This window comes from Macrobrachium rosenbergii, chromosome 7, assembly GCF_040412425.1.
Source record: "Macrobrachium rosenbergii isolate ZJJX-2024 chromosome 7, ASM4041242v1, whole genome shotgun sequence".
NCBI lineage: Eukaryota > Metazoa > Arthropoda > Malacostraca > Decapoda > Palaemonidae > Macrobrachium > Macrobrachium rosenbergii.
Window position 1 is genome coordinate 40,852,740 of NC_089747.1, and position 19,550 is coordinate 40,872,289.

Consider the following 19,550-nt stretch of genomic DNA (forward strand, 5'->3'; position numbering starts at 1 on the left):
ACTTTATTATAATCTATATATGCAAAAATTATCATGAAAATTTTACATATATGAACTTTCGAAGTGAAAATTTTGCGGAGTACTTTCTCTTAAATTTTCGTTTAGATCTCATACAGATTTTCATATAATTTACCCATAACTTACATAACACTTACAGATAAAATAGGTATTGCAGGTATTTCACAAATTATAGAATATGGAAAACCGTTTTAGCTTTTAGTGTTCGAGAGAGCTCAAAAGAGAATCGGCAATGCAAGAACTCTTGGCCTCAACAGAACGCGCTCCTCGGAGACTCTTGCCCAATCGAACGCGCCTTGAACAGACCTACACAAGGTTGACCAACACATGGCCGACTGCCTCAGTTTCAAATCTATTTTTTTTTTTAGAACTTGCAAAAGGAGAAAAATAATGAAAGCTCATAAACTGTAAAGACCAGTGGATATTTACTTATACCCAAGGAGCATACTAATTCTAAGAGGAAAAAAATATTGATTTAATACATAGTGAATTTAAAAAAAAAAATTAGAGGGAGAGAAAAAAAAAACTAAATGCATATTGCACAGGTACAATTGAAAAAAGAACCATCCCAGACTTTTGAGTCAATGTATGTATAAATATATGCAATCGCCAAAGTTCATAATATTATATATCGTCACTATGGTTCTTGGAGGGATGTGAAGTGGCTGGGAAAACATTTGCATGACATTCGGAGCACAAATCTTGGTGCTCTTGACAGATCAGTACTTAATAAAAATATGAGTTTGTATATGTGTAAGGAAATTCATGTGCTTTTCAATACTTCATAATTCAATGGTCACATCCGGTTATTTGATTCTGTGGAAGCTTGCTTGATAGTTCATAATTCTGTGGATTGTTTAATAGATACGTGCACTCAAAATAATAATAATACTGACAAAAAGGGTTTTATTTCGTACGTAAATATTATTTTCCATCAATAATAATAATAATAATAATAATAATAATAATAATAATAATAATAATAATAATAATAATAATAATAATCAATCTGCTGGTAATATATGAACGACGAAATATAATAATAATAATCATCATCATCATCATCACATCGAGTGATAAAAAATGAATTCCAAGTTTTTTTTATAATGTGCTATTTATATAATGACTCAGAGAGCCTGCTTGGCTCCCAGTATCAAATTTTCATAAATTCATTGAACAATCATAGTTGAACAAATCCCCAAAACCTCTTGGTGTTCAATTCAAACCATATACTTAAAAGAAACATCAGTGAACTTCATTCTTCAATAATAATAATAATAATAATAATAATAATAATAATAATAATAATAATAATAATAATAATAATAATAATAATAATAATATCCCTTTACTTCAAGGCAATACAATAACAAGGCTGGGAAAAGCATTGGTACTGTTGAAGTGGCATCGTTTTCGAAAATCTAATTTTTGAATTTATATGCACAGACGTTGGTGTAAATTGGACACATGCAAATGATATATATATATATATATATATATATATATATACAGTATATATATATGTGTGTGTGTGTGTGTGTATGTATAACATCTGTATACTGACGTCTGTACGCTCCCTATGCAAATATTTACGCGTCAAAACCTCATGGAAAAACACTGAAAAATAAATAAAAAAAAAAATTACACCTAAACATTACAATAATACCACACATCATCCTCCTCTTCTATCTCTCTTGAAATCCTATACCCTTGAAATCCTATACACTGCGGAAGGAATGAAGTCCCAGCAATCCTTCAGGATCCAAGAACTCCTATCGCGCCAGAGTCCCGCAGGATCTAAGCAGACTAATTAAAGCGTGTTCGTTAAGCTCAGTGTTCAAGGGACAACAGCAGAAACTATTAGGGGAAATAGAGATTACATTTATCTTCTCGTATTCAGCGCTGATCTGCCCTAATCTTATGGGCATTTCGTTATATATATACAGGCATACTGTGTTTATATACATGGGGTGTATTTCTGCATCAGTGTATATACTTAGAAATATACACAGAGGCAGCAATTGTTAATTATAATTAATTCGATACCCAACGATATTTGACGCTAAATATTTGTGAACACAAAACGTTCATTTGTGTGTGATATATATATATATATATATATATATATATATATATATATATATATATATATATATATATATATATATATAACTGAATCACGAAAATATGGAACGTGATGAATATATAAATAAAGATAAAATATATGCTGCGATTTCGACACTAGTCTGCTAGGTAAAGGACTATGTCGAAAGGCCTATCCAGTGTTTCTGTTTCCTTCGTGATTTTATCTTTATATATATATATATATATATATATATATATATATATATATATATATATATATATATATATATATATATATATATATATATAATATATATATATATATATATATATATATATATATATATATATATATATACACAAACAAACTTTATAATGTAGACAATATACAGCGGTGATGTCTTTCCACTGAAAGACCTGGGTTCGATCCTCATGTGAGTCAGAAATTTATTTCTGTTCCACACGTGATTGTGCGTTGATAATTTCTTTCATATTCACTCAGAAAGGATAATTCGAATGAAATGCTGTCAATTGGGTCATTGCTGAGTCGGGAAGTTGGGGAAAACACACTGGCATGCAAGGCAGTTAGCCTGCCCAGGTAAAGCCTTAGACACAGTGGTACTCAGGTTCCAACTTGTTTTATGACTTGTGTGGCCTGGTTGGCAGTGGTCTTGTCTTTCAACTGAAATACCTGGGTTCAATCCTGATGTAGGTCAGAAATATATATATAAATATATACGAGTATATATATATATAGTGTGTGTTTGTGTGTAGCCCCAAATATCACTCGATATCGAATTCACTATACCTGATAAGTGTATCCCTTTGGACGTAAGTCATTCCCAAGGTATAGTGAACTCTCTATTAAGTGATATATATATATATATATATATATATATATATATATATATATATATATATATATATATATATATATGTAGAATCTGCTGGTCACTTTTACCAAAAACATATATAACTGTAATAGCCACCGTGCCCTCTTAACTTCTCGAATTCTTCGTGCTTTTTTGGATATGCTTGTCACTACAAAGCCTTAAGATTCAAGTGCAAGGAATATGAAGAAATTGTGATGTCCGGTAGCGGGAAACGAACCTGGTCCCATAATCAGAACGTGGTCAGGTCGGCAACGTGACCCCATTATGATTATGGGACCCGGGTTCGTTTCCCGCTACCGTACATCATAATTTCTTCACATTTCTTGCACTTGGATCTCAAGGCTTTGTAGTGACAAGCGTGTCCAAAAAGGGCGAAGAATTCAAGAAGTTAAGACGGCACTATATATATATATATATATATATATATTTATATATATATATATATATATATATATATATATATATATATATATATATATATATATATATATATATATATGACTGGACTTCCTGCTCTTAACCGACGTTTCTTCAGTTTCATTTCTACGTGCATAATATTTTTAAAATGGCAAATGGAATTAATCCCTGTCTCAACATTTCCTGTCGAAATTCAGCCTGAATCCTGCGTCATTTGTGTGAGTATCTGCTTAAATCATATCAAAATGACAGAACGCCACGTTATATCCCAAAACAGCTTATGTTTAAATAGCATAAGGAAATATTTATATATAGCTAATTTGGAGGATTTCATATTAATGTGATCAGAAGGTATTTATATTATATTTAAATAAAAAAGAATGAAAAAGAATGAAATATTTATATTTAATAACCATTGAGAGTAATGAATTTTATGTGTGATAAACATTACTCAAAATATTAATTTAAAGCCGTCCAAAGTAACTTGTAAATCTAATGAAAACAAACCAAATCTTATCTAATTCCTTTTAGTTTTCTGTACACGAAAACTATTGTGCCGGCTCTGTCTGTCCGTCAGCACTTTTTTTTCCTGTCCGCCCTCAAATCTTAAAAACTACTGAGGCAAGAGGGCTGCAAATTGGTATGTTGATCATCCACCCTCCAATCAGCACACATACCAAATTGCAGCCATCTAGCCTCAGTAGTTTTTACTTTATTTAAGGTTAACGTTAGTCATAGTCGTGCTTCTGGCAACGCTATAGGACATGCCACCCCCGGGCCGTGGCTGAAAGCTTCAAGGGCCGTGGCTCATACCGAATTATACCGAGACCGCCGAAAGATAGAGCTCTTTTCGGTGGCCTTGATTATGCGCTGTAGCGGCTGTACAGAAAACTCGATTGCGCCGAAGAAACTTCGGCGCATTTTTTTCCTGTCTTTATCGAATCTAGATGACATAATGGGATCTAGGAGTTGTTTGAACTCCTAGATACAAGTTAATTCGTCAAAAATATCAATATATTTAAATTTACCAAAAATAAAAAAAAAAACTCCCTTCCATATTCCAGCTTTGTGATCCATCATCATCACTTTTCCTATTCCATTCTATTCCATTCCATTCCATTCTAAGTTCCCTCCCATCACACAGGAAAGGAAATCCAATTCGATAAAATTTAATGCGTTCAATTATCAATATATTTGAATTTACAAAAAATTTAAAAAACTCCTTTCCATATTCCCACTTTTCCATCAATCACCAACACTTTTCCTATTCCACTCCATTCTCTATTCCCATCCACCACAGGGGACAGGGAATCCAATACCATAAAAATTAATGAGTTAGTATCTATATTTCTGAATTTACAATATATATATATATATATATATATATATATATATATATATATATATATATATATATATATATATATATACTCTCTTCTCTATTCCAGTTTTTTTATCCATCATCATCACTTTTTCCATTCCATTCCATTCCAAGTTCCCTTCCATCACACAGGATTGCAGAAATGAGTAATTCTTGGCAGAATACTCAAGTTTCCACATGAATTGTACAGCTTTCGAAAACTTAAAAAAAAAAAAAAAAAAAAAAAAAAAAGAAAATAGGAATGATTCGTTGCAATACAAAGCAAACACAAATCTTTTAATTAAACAGTTTAAAAATTAGCGCATGACTCCAAGCAAGTGTTTGTCCAATGAAATATTCAATCCAGCACATGGCCAAAAGCAAGTTTCCACCGAGATGATCAAATCCAGCACATGTCCAGGCATTAAAAACCTTTCCAGGCATGAAAAACCTTTCCACTGAGATGTTAATTAATTCCAGCACAGACTCATAAGCTTATTCTCATCCAAGAACCACAGTGATAGAATATGATTTAAAATGGCAAATGAAAAAAAAAAATATCGAAAACATACAGTAAGCACATGCTCCACAACCAATATTATATTTAATGTCTTTTTAGATGTTCTAAGATTCTACTATGAAAAATTCTAAGGCCAGAGATGAATGTTCATCAAAAAACAAGTTTCACCAAACCAATCTATGTAATTTTATTGAAATAAAAAAAAAAAACAGTTAACTGTTTAAAAATTCAAAAAAGCATACAAAGTCAGTTATAATATTCATAAAATATCCCTTCATACAATTTTATTCAAAACATTATTTTGTTTAATGTTTAATAGAAGAAAAGCCTTGTCAAAAAAACCCATGCATCGAAAAAAAAGACTATAGGAAAAAACTACAAATCCTTATGATCCCAAAGAGGTTGTTCAGAACAAAATTAAAACTATCCACGCTTGTCATCACGTGTCACCATTTAGTCTCTTAACTCAGAGTCACGCTCTAGAATTCACATCAAGGACTAACCACTTGTTCCTCGCACAAAATATAATCTCAACTTCGCAAATCAATTTATCACTTTTAATTTCCGGGAAATAGTTCACGTTTCGAAATTCAAACGTCAAAATTAATGATGATAAACTCTAAACAATAATTTTATAAAATATTAGCTTATGTATTTTATTTAGTTCCTCAAAGAAACTAATAACTTCACAAATCAATTTATCAGTTTTAATCTCAGAGATATTTTACTTCGAAATTCAAACGTCAAAAGTAATGATGATAAATTCGAAAAACAATAATTTTGTAAAATATGAACTTTTGCATTCACATGAAAACTCTTTGCATATTTTATCATGACTGCTTGATTTATGGATGCTAATCCTGGCGTCACAACTGTTTTATCATGAGGAAAATTCATTGGAATTTCTCGAAATTTCAGGGGATACTGAAGTGTATCGTAATTCTACGAAATTAAATATTTGTTATAATGTTATAAAACATTAATTTTTTTTTATAATTTAAAGTAATGTTTGTTTGGTCAAACTTTGGTGCATTTAAACTGAAACGCTTTCTTACAAGGAACTACGATAACTCTTTGATAAATCTCAAAAGATTCTGTTACTAATGATGTATAAGAAGTTAACCCTTGACATGTCAACGTCGGTATTAAAAAGTCTACAATAATGTAATAAATATACTTGAACTTCATTACATATAATAACAAACAAATTTACAAGCCTTCACTAGAGACTAAATGGTGCTGGCTTGGTGACACCTGTGGAACAGGTAAAAAAAAAAAAACAAGGATAAAGACACGGGAGTAGGATATATGAGGAAAACAGAACTTTGCATGTGAGGAAAAGTTCCACAACCTGTGAAATCAAACTTAAAAATTCAGGAGAGACGAGGAATTAATGGCATGTGGTGGAACGGAGCCGAAAGAGAGAGAGAGAGAGAGAGAGAGAGGGAAAGAGAGATGGGGGGAGGAAGAGTGAACGAAGAGAATTTTGCAAAGGGCGTGCATTACCTGCGGGCAGCCTGTTGTCCCAAGGGCGCCACTGATCCCAGGGGGAGGAGCGTGGGGAAGCGTCCTAGCATGGCTCCAGGAACTGCCGGCGCTGCGATGTTGGGTACTGGAAAGGATTAAGTGGAGAAATGGGTCATCCAAGAGATTCGGGGTGGAAAAGTTTTAATCTGAAATTCAGTCCAAAAATCATAATATATATATTTACACAAATTTGTTTTTTTGCATGTTTTCAACTATATATATATATATATATATATATATATATATATATATATATATATATATATATATATATATATATATATATATATATATATATACATAATTAATATATAAATAACAATTATCATAAAAATAACAATTTAAAAAAAGGTTTAGGCCATTTCTTTAAAATAAAATCCGAGAATCTTTAAATACTACAGTTACGAAAAGATATGCATAAAATTTTTATAAAAAGGTAATATGCATAAAACTTTACAGAGTCGGGAATGCCCTAAACATTGTATGCACTGTGCGGAATATGGCAATAAAAAAATATTAAATATGAAACTATTACAAAACGTGAATTACTTGCAATAACATAAAAGCAAAACTGGGGGATAAAAGTGAAATGCGCAATGTTCATTAGTCCAGATTTAAAAAAATAAATAACAATGAAATGTGCAAAAGTTTGTGAACGTTAAGTATGGTAATAAGCATAATTTCAGAAAATATTCCAATATATTGGTAACTTCTTACAAACTACCATAATACAATTATACGGATTTTACGGGTCTTCATTGCACCCTACAGGTCGTAGTGAATGCTACAAAAACTAACTAAAAATAAGAAAAATAAAAATCCCCCCCCCAAAAAAATTACGAGGGATAATTAATTGCCTTTCTCTATCATTCATTCACAAGATCTAATGGAATACGATGTTTTAATTTAAAATATTTATTTTTTTCTTTTGTTTTGTTGGAAAGCATGAAGGGAAAAGCAGAGTCAACAACAAACAAACACATACACACACACACACACACACATATACATATATATATATATATATATATATATATATATATATATATATATATATATATATATATATATATATATATATATATATACACAGTATATATATATTATATATATTTGTAAATATAACTATAATGTTTATACAGCGAGAAAAATAATTCAGTAAACATGAAATCCTTCTCTCCTATATCTTCTGCAGGCAATATCAACAAACCAAAAAAATAAAAAAAAATAAACCGTATTTAATGTCTCAACTGAACTCCAATCATTTTTATTGAAACGATTTTTTTCATTAAAATCGCAATACATCTTGATCAAGTATGACACCGAAATTAAAAGGTTTAATATTAACTTTTTTTCTTTCCACGAACACAGTTACGACTGATTAGCAAATAATGGATCATTTAGGAATGTATTGCGATTCTGAAAACTCTTTTTTTATTATTATTAGCTTTCCAGTTACCACTTTCTCCAATATCCCATTACCGTTAAGTAAACAGCAATTAGTATTTGCATGGAAGAGGTTAACATGAATGTGGAGTCTCAGTTTGATGAAAAAACAAGCAATAAATAAAATAATAATCTCCTTGTTTGAAGCAATATTTCTTCCTACAACAATGTCTCTTAAACGGCGGCAGAAATGTGTGTAATCAATTTCTGATGTTTTAGTTTCTCACAGATCATTAGCAATGAATAAAATGCTAGATATCTATAGGGAATGTGTTTTTAGACATCTCTCTCTATCTCTCTCTCTCTCTCTCTCTCTCTGATTGGCTACCTTAATGAAATCTGATGTTAGATGGTCAAAGAATGAAAATGAAACCAACTGATTCGGTCATTGAATATTTATCTATCTAGCTATATATATATATGTATATATATATATATATATATATATATATATATATATATATATATATATATATATATATATATATATATATATATATATATATATATATATATATAATATAAATCTAATAAGCATCAGTATCCATTACATTTATGTAGTTCTTCATTTTCGATTTTTAATTACTGTTTATCTTCCTTTTTATATATAAAAAAATACCCACGACAGAAATCATAAAATATAAAAAACAAGAAATCTAATAAACTTCTCGATGTTTAATTAAGGGACCTAAATGTTACTTGGTCAGAGAGACGTTACGTGTGGTAGGCTCATTATCATCACCGTCTTTTCATTCATCATCACTACCATTTGTTGCTAAAAATCTTATCACCATTTTTATTAAAAATGTTTTCTACGACTCTTAGACCTTTTCCCTTTCATCCAAATATATATATATATATATATAAAATATACAAGAATAATAATAATAATAATAATAATAATAGATGTAATTAATTAATAATAATAATAAATGTTTTTCTTCGTTTTAACGAGCTAATAATAATAATAATAATAATAATAATAATAATAATAATACCGTAATAATAATCATCATAATAATCACTAAAATTTGTTGTTTTAAATTAATATTAAAATAGATTTTTTTAATAATAATAATAATAATAATAATAATCATAATAATAATAATAATTCCAAAATTAGGTGTTTTACCTTTAATTAACTGGGTAAAATATGATATATATTAATAATAATAATAATAATAATAATAATATATATAATAATAATAATAATAATAATATTCCAAAATTAGGTGTTTACCTTTAATTAACTAATAAAATAATAATAATAATAATAATAATAATAATAATAATAATAATAATAATAATAATAATAATTCCAAAATTAGGTGTTTTACCTTTAATTAACTGGCTAAAAAGAGAGTATGCCATTAATAATAATAATAATAATAATAATAATAATAATAATAATAATAATAATAATAATAATTCCAAAATTAGGTGTTTTACCTTTAATTAACTGGCTAAAAAGGAGTATGCCGTTAATAATAATAATAATAATAATAATAATAATAATAATAATAATAATAATAATAATAATAATAATAATAATCCCTGAAGATTGGCTGCCCAGGGCATGTACCCTTTCCCATCAAAGTTCTGTTTTCGTCTAATAATAATAATTCCAAAATTATGGCTAAAAACTGGGTAAAATAGAGTATGTCATTAATAATAATAATAATAATAATAATAATAATAATAATAATAATAATAATAATAATAATAATAATAATAATAATAATCCCAAATTAGGTGTTTTACCTTTAATTAACTGGCTAAAAAAAAAGAGTATGTCTTAATAATAATAATAATAATAAATAATAATAATAATAATAATAATAATAATAATCCAAAATTAGGTGTTTTACCTTTAATTAACTGGCTAAAAAAGAATATGCCATTATTAATAATAATAATAATAATAATAATAATAATAATAATAATAATAAATAATAATAATAAAAATTAACAATAATAATAATAATAATAACTAAAAATAATAATAATAATAATAATAATAATAATAATAATAATAATAATAATATTCTAATAATAAATTCCAAAATTAGGTGTTTTACCTTTAATTAACTGGGTAAAATATGAGAGTATGCCATTAATAATAATAATAATAATAATAATAATAATAATAATAATAATAATAATAATAATAATAATAATAATAATAATAATAATAATCCCAAGACGAGGCCTTTCACCTTTAATTAACTGGCTAAAAAAAGAGAGTATGTCTTAATAATAATAATAATAATAATAATAATAATAATAATAATAATAATAATAATAATAATAATAATAATAATAATTCCAAAATTAGGTGTTTTACCTTTAATTAACTGGCTAAAAAAGAGAAGTATGTCTTTAATAATAATAATAATAATAATAATAATAATAATAATAATAATAATAATAATAATAATAATAATAATCCCAAGACGAGGCCTTTCACCTTTAATTAACTTGGGTAAAAAAAAAAATGCCCCAAAAACCCACCTGTAGTCATGAGGCCCATCTGTGCCCGGGTCAGGCCCCTCATGGCAGGGTGTGTGAGGAGGGTATGTGCAACTGGAGGCGCCACGGCAGCGGCTGCGTGTGCAGCGGCCATCTGGGCAGCTGGAAGTTTGACGGGGGCGGGTGGTGGGGGCGACAGAGAATTCGGGGGGGAGAGAGACCCTGAGGTATCTGTGTGGGTGTCTCCGCCTTCGCCTGCGATGCCTGTCCGGCCGTTCAACACCTGCATCTCGCGCATCTGTTCCTGTCGGATCTCGTCGTTGTGGTCCTGGGAAAGCAGTGGAAAGGACAGGTGGTTAGACGGCGACAGGTGTTTGACAGGTGGGTGGTTGACAGCGTAAGGCTGGTTTGGTTATAAGTAGGTGGCAGAGTTCTTAGCTGAGAGGATTAGTTTGGTGTACAGGTAGGTGGCAGTGTTCTTAGCTAAGAAAGTGACTGGTTTGGTGTACAAGTAGGTGGCAGAGTTCTTAGCTGAGAGAGTGATTAGTTTGGTGTACAGGTAGGTGGCAGTGTTCTTAGCTAAGAAAGTGACTGGTTTGGTGTACAAGTAGGTGGCAGAGTTCTTTGCTAAGAAAGTGACTGGTTTGGTGTGCAAGGAAGTAGCAGAGTTCTTAGCTAAGAAAGTAACTGGTTTGATGTACAAGAAGGTGGCAGAGTTCTTTGCTAAGAAAGTGATTGGTCTGGTGTATTAGCAGGTGGCAGAGCTATCAGCTAAGAAAGTGACCAGCTTGGTGTACAGGTAAGTGGCAGAGTTCTTGGCTAAGAAAGTCACTGGTTTGGTGTTCAAGGAAGTGGCAGAGTTCTTAGCTAAGAAAGTGACTGGTTTGATGTAAAGTGGCGGCAGAGTTCTTAGCTGAAACTGGTTTGGTGTACAAAGAGACTAAGAAAGTGACCATTTGGTGTACAAGTAGGTGGCAGAGTTTTTTCCTATGGAAATGACTGGTTTGATCTGGAAAATTTGTGGTTAGGACAGGTGGTTAGACAGATGTTTGACAGGAGGCTGAGTGATTAGTGTAAATAAGGTGGGAAAATGGAAGAATTGTCAAGTATATAATAAAGAAAGAATGGTAAGGGAGAGTATGGTTTGGTCTAAAAGTAGGTGGCAGAGTTCTTTGCTAAGCGAGTGACTGGTTTGATCTGGAAGAGTGGTGGTGAGGGCAGGTGGTTAGACAGATGCTTGACAGAAGGCTGAGTGATTAATGTAAATGAGGTGGGAAAATGGAAGACTTGTCCATTAATAAAGAAAGTTTGCTAAGGAAGTGACTGGTTTGGTGTACAAGTAGGTGGCAGGGTTCTTAGCTAAGAAAGTGACTGGTTTGGTGTACAAGTAGGTGGCAGAGTTCTTTGCTATGAGAGTGACTGGTTTGAATGAAAAAGAGGTGGCGAGGTGATCAGACAGGTGTTTGACAGGAGGCTGAATGGTTAGTGTAAGTGAAGGGAGGGGGGTGGGTGGGAAATGGAAGACTTGTCACTTAATAAAGAAAGTATGCTCAGGAAGTGACTGGTTTGGTGTACAAGTAGGTGACAGAGTTAATGTCATGCACTTATCTGTAGGTAATTTATTTTCTGCAAATACTAAACTAATAATAAACTGTATTTTGCATAAAAAAAAAGTATTTCCATTCATAAACACAGGTAATGAAGACTCCATCATAATGTTACTCTAAGTTGATATGAAAAGGAAAAAACTGCGACTGATCTGATTAATTATTGGTCTTGTGTTTTCACTGGGAAATTCTTCCATCGTGAAATGCATAGAAATCTTAATAAACCATCAGAGAGAGAGAGAGAGAGAGAGAGAGAGAGAGAGAGAGAGAGAGAGAGAGAGAATCGAAATTAATTAAATAAAATATTAGTTCTTTCAGAGAGAGTAAGAGAATCAAATCCACTAAGAAAAGATCGGGTGACTTGATTCTAAGTATTCGAGAGAGAGAGAGAGAGAGAGAGAGAGAGAGAGAGAGAGAGAGAGAGAGAGAGAGAGAGAGAGAGAGAGAAATTTAGTTCTGAATAAATGACCAAAGTAGGGACTCAACATCATATATAACTGTAGGCAAAAGAGAGAGAGAGAGAGAGAGAGAGAGAGAGAGAGAGAGAGAGAGAGTTGTTAAGTGAGACAGAGGTGAAAACATTTGCGGAGAAGGAAATGAGAGAGAGAGAGAGAGAGAGAGAGAGAGAGAAAATGATCTATACCATCCACAAACAGAACAGCAAATTCCCGCACCATCACAGCTCACGAAGAAAATATAAAATAAATAATCATCTTCCTCGTTTACCGAAACGAATCCGTCCCCAAGGAAATCAAGCTTTGTTGCCAATATTGCAATACTGCAAGACTGTTCTATAGCACTGCATGCAAGGCACCATTCGGCATCCGCCCTCCCCAAAACAATAACGAGTCATTCGCCAAAGACATCTTCTGCAAGTTACGCGCAATGGAGCTCTTGCAAACAGCCACCTTGCGATTGCAACAATGAAATCATGAATATGCAGAGTCACAACTACAAGTGGTTCCTCTAATCACCGCTGACTGACTTTCAGGTCAATAGATAGATAGATAGTCGACCGGATGCGAGGTATCTGTGTTTCTTGGTGGCAATTTATATGTGTATGTGTGTGTGTATATATATATATATATATATATATATATATATATATATATATATATATATATATATATATATATATATATATATGTGTGTGTGTGTGTGTGTGTATATGTGTATATATATATATATATATACATATATATGGTCCGGAAGTGAATCAGAAATATATTTATAAGAAACAAGTTCCTGTGTGTTCATTTCAATATAAATATATATATATATATATATATATTATATATATATACATATATATTATACATATACACACACATATATATATATATATATATATATATATATATATATATATATATATATATACACACACACACACAAACATAATAAATACAATTACAAAAACTGACACCAAATGCTTTCACAATCACAAGCACAAATTATATCTACTTCTTTATCCTGCCAGGCTTTGGAATTTTCTCCCTACTTCTGTGTCTCACTTTCTCATACTTGGGGTATATAAGGATATTAGGATGCCTCTCCCACACTCCACCTGCCCATCGGAATCATAAAACAGAATACAGAATTTAGGCCAAAGGCCAAGCGCTGGGACCAATGAGGTCATTCAGCGCTGAAATGGAAATGAGACTGAAAGGGTTGAAAGGTGTAACAGGAGGAAAACCTTTTGCAGTTGCGCTATGAAACAACTGTTAGAGAAGGTGGAAAGTCAGATGGAAGAAAGAGAATATGAATGGAGGCGCAGTAAAAGGAATGAAAGGGGTTATAGCAGTTAGGGGCCTTAGGAAGGAACGCGGCAAAGAACTTAAGTAATGCCTAGAGCGCGGAGCACGAGGCGCACTGAAAGCACTACCCCACCAAAGGGAGTCCTTACTTTCGTTGGTTCCGAAGTCTGAAATCTCACTTTGGCTTATTACCCTCGAAAAAGATTCCCCAGGTCTTTTGTAATTCTGGTAAATCTTTTTTTATATATACAATGCGTGGACATTAACAATTTCCCCCCAACAACCCATAAAAAATAATCACTATAAGTCACCCACTCGCCGACCTAACAGCATAATAATATCTTTGCATGCTTGCATAAATGCAATTCATTTCCATCACCCACATCATAGCCTCCTTTCATATACGACAAATTTCAAGTTATAAAACAAAGGGACCCTTTTAAGTCTGTCGTGTCAGGCCTTATTTATTTTACCATAAAGCTTGTGTCAGCCTTTTGAATACTTAGAAGTCTAGTCATTATCCGGTTTATGTGCAAATAACATCATGTCGCTAAAAGACCTCTGTTTCTTCAGAGATCACGAACGCCAAACTGTATGTCTACCAACCCTTTATAACAAGGTCAGATCTGGCCTGTTCACAGCCTGAAAATTAAACTATCTGGTAAATCTTCAATGCAAATAGTTACTATCTGGAAACTCTTCAATGCACAGAGTTATTATCTGGCAACTCTTCAATACACAGAGTTACTATTGGCAACTCTTCAGTACACAGAGTTACTACTGGCAACTCTTCAATACACAGAGTTACTACTGGCAGCTCTTCAATACACAGAGTTACTACTGGCAACTCCTCAATACACAGAGTTACTATTGGCAACTCTTCAATACACAGAGCTACTACTGGCAACTCTTTAATACACAGAGTTACTACTGGCAACTCTTCAATACACAGAGTTACTACTGGCAACTCCTCAATACACAGAGTTACTATTGGCAACTCTTCCATACACAGAGTTACTACTGGCAACTCTTCAATACACAGAGTTACTACTGGCAACTCTTCAATACAAAGAGTTACTATTGGCAACTCTTCAGTGCACAGAGTTACTAGTGGCAACTCTTCAATACACAGAGTTACTACTGGCAACTCTTCAATACACAGAGTCACTATTGGCAACTCTTCAATACACAGTTACTATTGGCAACTCTTCAATACACAGTTACTATTGGCAACTCTTCAATACACAGTTACTATTGGCAATTCTTCAATACACAGAGTTACTATTGGCAACTCTTCAATACACAGAGTTACTACCTGGCAGTGTTCATCCTGTTGTAAGTTCTCATAAATTATAGACGAAAGGCAATACGCAACCATAAGTTTATGGCTCTAAGTGTTCCCCAAAAATCAAGAGAAAAAGTCACGAACGGAGGAAAGAACTGGTTAATAAATGACTTTGGGAATTTGTGAAGATTACTGAAGGCACAATTTTAGCCTCTACTTACAATACAAACATCGAAAATAGAAGGCAATCGAGATAATTCGCTTTTTCAACTGTTGTGATGTCTTTTTTTTTTATCTTTTAGCCGATTCTCTGTATTGATTATTTAGTTACATTAGATTCTCTCCACCCCCACCTCTCCCTCTCTCTCTCTCTCTCTCTTTTGCCTACAGTTACATCTGTTAAGTCCCTACTATGATCACTTATTCAGAGCTAAACTCTCTCTCTCTCTCTCTCTCTCTCTCTCTCTCTCTCTCTCTTGCCTACAGTTGCATCTGTTAAGTCCCTACTATGATCACTTATTCAGAGCTAAACTCTCTCTCTCTCTCTCTCTCTCTCTCTCTCTCTCTCTCTCTCTCTTGCCTACAGTTGCATCTGTTAAGTCCCTACTATGATTTATTCAGAGCTAAACTTTTCAATCTGTTGTCTCTCTCTCTCTCTCTCTCTCTCTCTCTCTTGCCTACAGTTGCATCTGTTAAGTCCCTACTATGATCACTTATTCAGAGCTAAACTCTCTCTCTCTCTCTCTCTCTCTCTCTCTCTCTCTCTCTCTTGCCTACAGTTGCATCTGTTAAGTCCCTAAGTCCCTTACTATGATTACTTCTCTTCAGAGCTCCTCTCTCTCTCTCTCTCTCTCTCTCTCTCTCTCTCTCTTGCTACAGTTGCATCTGTTAAGTCCCTACTATGATCACTTATTCAGAGCTAAACTCTCTTGCCTACAGTTGCATCTGTTAAGTCCCTACTATGATCACTTATTCAGAGCTAAACTCTCTCTCTCTCTCTCTCTCTCTCTCTCTCTCTCTCTCTCTCTCTCTCTCTCTCTCTCTCTCTTGCCTACAGTTGCATCTGTTAAGTCCCTACTATGATCACTTATTCAGAGCTAAACTCTCTCTCTCTCTCTCTCTCTCTCTCTCTCTCTCTCTCTCTCTCTCTCTCTCTCTCTCTCTTCTTGCCTACAGTTGCATCTGTTAAGTCCCTACTATGATCACTTATTCAGAGCTAAACTCTCTCTCTCTCTCTCTCTCTCTCTCTCTCTCTCTCTCTCTCTCTCTCTCTCTCTCTCTCTTGCCTACAGTTGCATCTGTTAAGTCCCTACTATGATCACTTATTCAGAGCTAAACTCTCTCTCTCTCTCTCTCTCTCTCTCTCTCTCTCTCTCTCTCTCTCTCTCTCTCTCTCTCTTGCCTACAGTTGCATCTGTTAAGTCCCTACTATGATCACTTATTCAGAGCTAAACTCTCTCTCTCTCTCTCTCTCTCTCTCTCTCTCTCTCTCTCTCTCTCTCTTGCCTACAGTTGCATCTGTTAAGTCCCTACTATGATCACTTATTCAGAGCTAAACTCTCTCTCTCTCTCTCTCTCTCTCTCTCTCTCTCTCTCTCTCTCTCTCTCTCTCTCTCTCTTGCCTACAGTTGCATCTGTTAAGTCCCTACTATGATCACTTATTCAGAGCTAAACTCTCTCTCTCTCTCTCTCTCTCTCTCTCTCTCTCTCTCTCTCTCTCTCTCTCTCTCTTTTGCCTACAGTTACATCTGTTAAGTCCCTACTATGATCACTTATTCAGAGCTAAACTCTCTCTCTCTCTCTCTCTCTCTCTCTCTCTCTCTCTCTCTCTCTCTCTCTCTCTCCTCCTCTTCCTCCTGCTGCTCGGTTTTCCCTTTTATTGAGGTCATTCGGTATCTCTCATGAAATTATAATTCGGCCATAAAAGAGGGCCAAATCTCCTCTGGAAGTTTCTCTGTTTTACGGATTATATATTTTTCTGCAGCGGCAGAGAGCGATTATCCTGTTTCGCTCTTTCTCTGACCATTTTGAAATATATCAACTGCTTGTTTTGTCTTAATCCTCAACTTCTGATGTTTGGTCGTGTTCTGCAGTGACGGGGGAGGATTTTATCTCTCTTAAAAAAATTTTTATTTTTGGTTAGTTTCGTGTTTTTTTTTTTTTTAGTTTTGTTTTGTTGCATTGCTCAAAGGACATCGAACGTTTTTTTGTGTGTGTGTTTGTTGCATTTTTAGTTTTCTGCAAAAGAAAACTATTGAGAGATCTTTTTCTCTGTCTGTCCGTCAACATTTTTTCTGTCCCCCTCCGATCTTAAAAACTACTGAGGCTAGAGGGCTGCAAATTGGTATGTTGATCATCCACCCTCCAATCATCACACATACCAAATTGCAGCTCTCCACCCTCAGTAGTTCTTTTTTATTGTAAGGTTAAAGTTAGCCATAATCGTGCTTCTGGCACCACTATAGGTGCCAACAACACAGGCAACCACCGGGCCGTGGCTGAAAGTTTCATGGGACGCGGTTGAGAGTTTCATGGGCCTTGGCTGAGAATTTCATACAGCATTATACGCTGTACAGAAAACCTGATTGCTTCGGAGCATTTTTTACTTGTTTTTTTACTGATCTTTAGTTGTCATGTTTTGTTTAGTGGACGATCTGTTTCCATTTTGTTTTTTAATTTTTACTTTTATTTATTTATTTTTTTTGGGGGGGGGGTTGAAATCACTAACAAAATATGACCGTTAGTGAGTGAGGCAGTGTGGCCTGAAAATCCAGTCAGTCAGTAAGTCAGCCAGCCAATCCATTAGTCAGTCAGTCAGTTAATCAGCCAATCAGTCAGCCAGCCAGACAGTCAGTCAATCAGCTGGTCAGTCAGTGAATCAGCCAGTCAGTCAGCTAGTCAGCCTGTCAGTCAGCTAGTCAGCCAGTCTATTAGTTAGTCAGTCAGTTAACCAACCAGTCAGTCAGTCAGTCAGTCAGCCAGTCAGCCAGTCAATCAGTCAGTCAATCAGCCAGTCAGTCAGCTAGTAAGCCAGTCAGTCAGTCTATTACTCATCAGTCAGTTAATCAGCCAGTCAGCGAGTCAGTCAGCCAGTCAGTGAGTCAGTCAGCCAGCCAGTTAGTCAAGTCACAAGTCCGCCAGTCAGTCAGTCGAAAAAAAAATTGACTCTACTTTATTTAATCAATTTAATTTTTGTTATCACACTCTTCCTTTGCACAACAGAATTAAGGATTGACTGATTAATTATATCTACTAAGACTGGCGTCACAACACCAACAGCATTAAGGAACACCGGATGTTGCTTTTTAATTTACATGTTACTGTTGCTGTTGTTCCCTTTGGTTTAATAAAAGCTCAGTGTCAAAGTTACTTTTTTTTTTTTGTTGCGTCATCGTTGTTGTTTTCTGTCCAGGAAAAGATAAAGCAACATGGTGTTGTTGTTATTGGGTTGTTTTTTTTTTATTGTTGTTGTCTGTGTCGTGGGAGTGGAATGCATTGCTCTCTCTTGGTCAGGTTTTATTCTCTTTTTATTTCTTGGGTTTCAGGTTTATTGGTTTAGTTTTTTTTTTACCTTTTCATCCGTGTTTGTATTTATATTTTATCGTCTCGTATATATATATATATATATATATATATATATATATATATATATATATATATATATATATATATATATATATATATATATATATATATTTCTATACATACATATATAAATTTTATATACCACACACACACACACATATATATATCTACAGTATATGCTGTTGGCGGCAAAAGATTGATGCAGGCACAATGGCACTTTGGACTGTCCGCTACAACAGCCAAGGTAGTTACGGCTAGGTTTTAAGTTAGTTTTATTTTTTACAACAACAAAAATGAAAAGTCGTTAAGTGAGACAGAGGGGGGAAACACTTGTGTAGAAGTAAAGGGAGAGAGAGAGAGAGAGAGAGAGAGAGAGAGAGAGAGAGAGAGAGAGAGAGAGAGAGAGAGAAATTTAGTTCTGGAGAAGAGAGCGTGGTAAGGACTCAGCCGATATAACTGAAGGGAAGAGAGAGAGACAGAGAGAGAGAGAGAGAGAGAGAGAAATTTAGTTCTGAATAAATGACCAAAGTAGGGACTCAACATCATATATAACTGTAGGCAAAAGAGAGAGAAGAGAGAGA

The 19,550-nt window shown here is 33.5% G+C and overlaps 1 protein-coding gene across 1 annotated transcript in view; it reads right to left on the reverse strand.

Annotated features, from left to right (window-relative positions):
- LOC136840408 (KH domain-containing, RNA-binding, signal transduction-associated protein 2-like) overlaps positions 1 to 19,550 on the reverse strand; it is an 85,144-nt gene that overhangs the window by 36,205 nt on the left and 29,389 nt on the right. Inside the window, exons 4-5 of the mRNA XM_067107087.1 lie at positions 10,778 to 11,063; positions 6,800 to 6,905 (exon numbers count right to left, since the gene is read on the reverse strand). Of these exons, the coding sequence (XP_066963188.1) occupies positions 6,800 to 6,905; positions 10,778 to 11,063 (392 nt within the window). The remainder of the gene's footprint in view (positions 1 to 6,799; positions 6,906 to 10,777; positions 11,064 to 19,550) is intronic.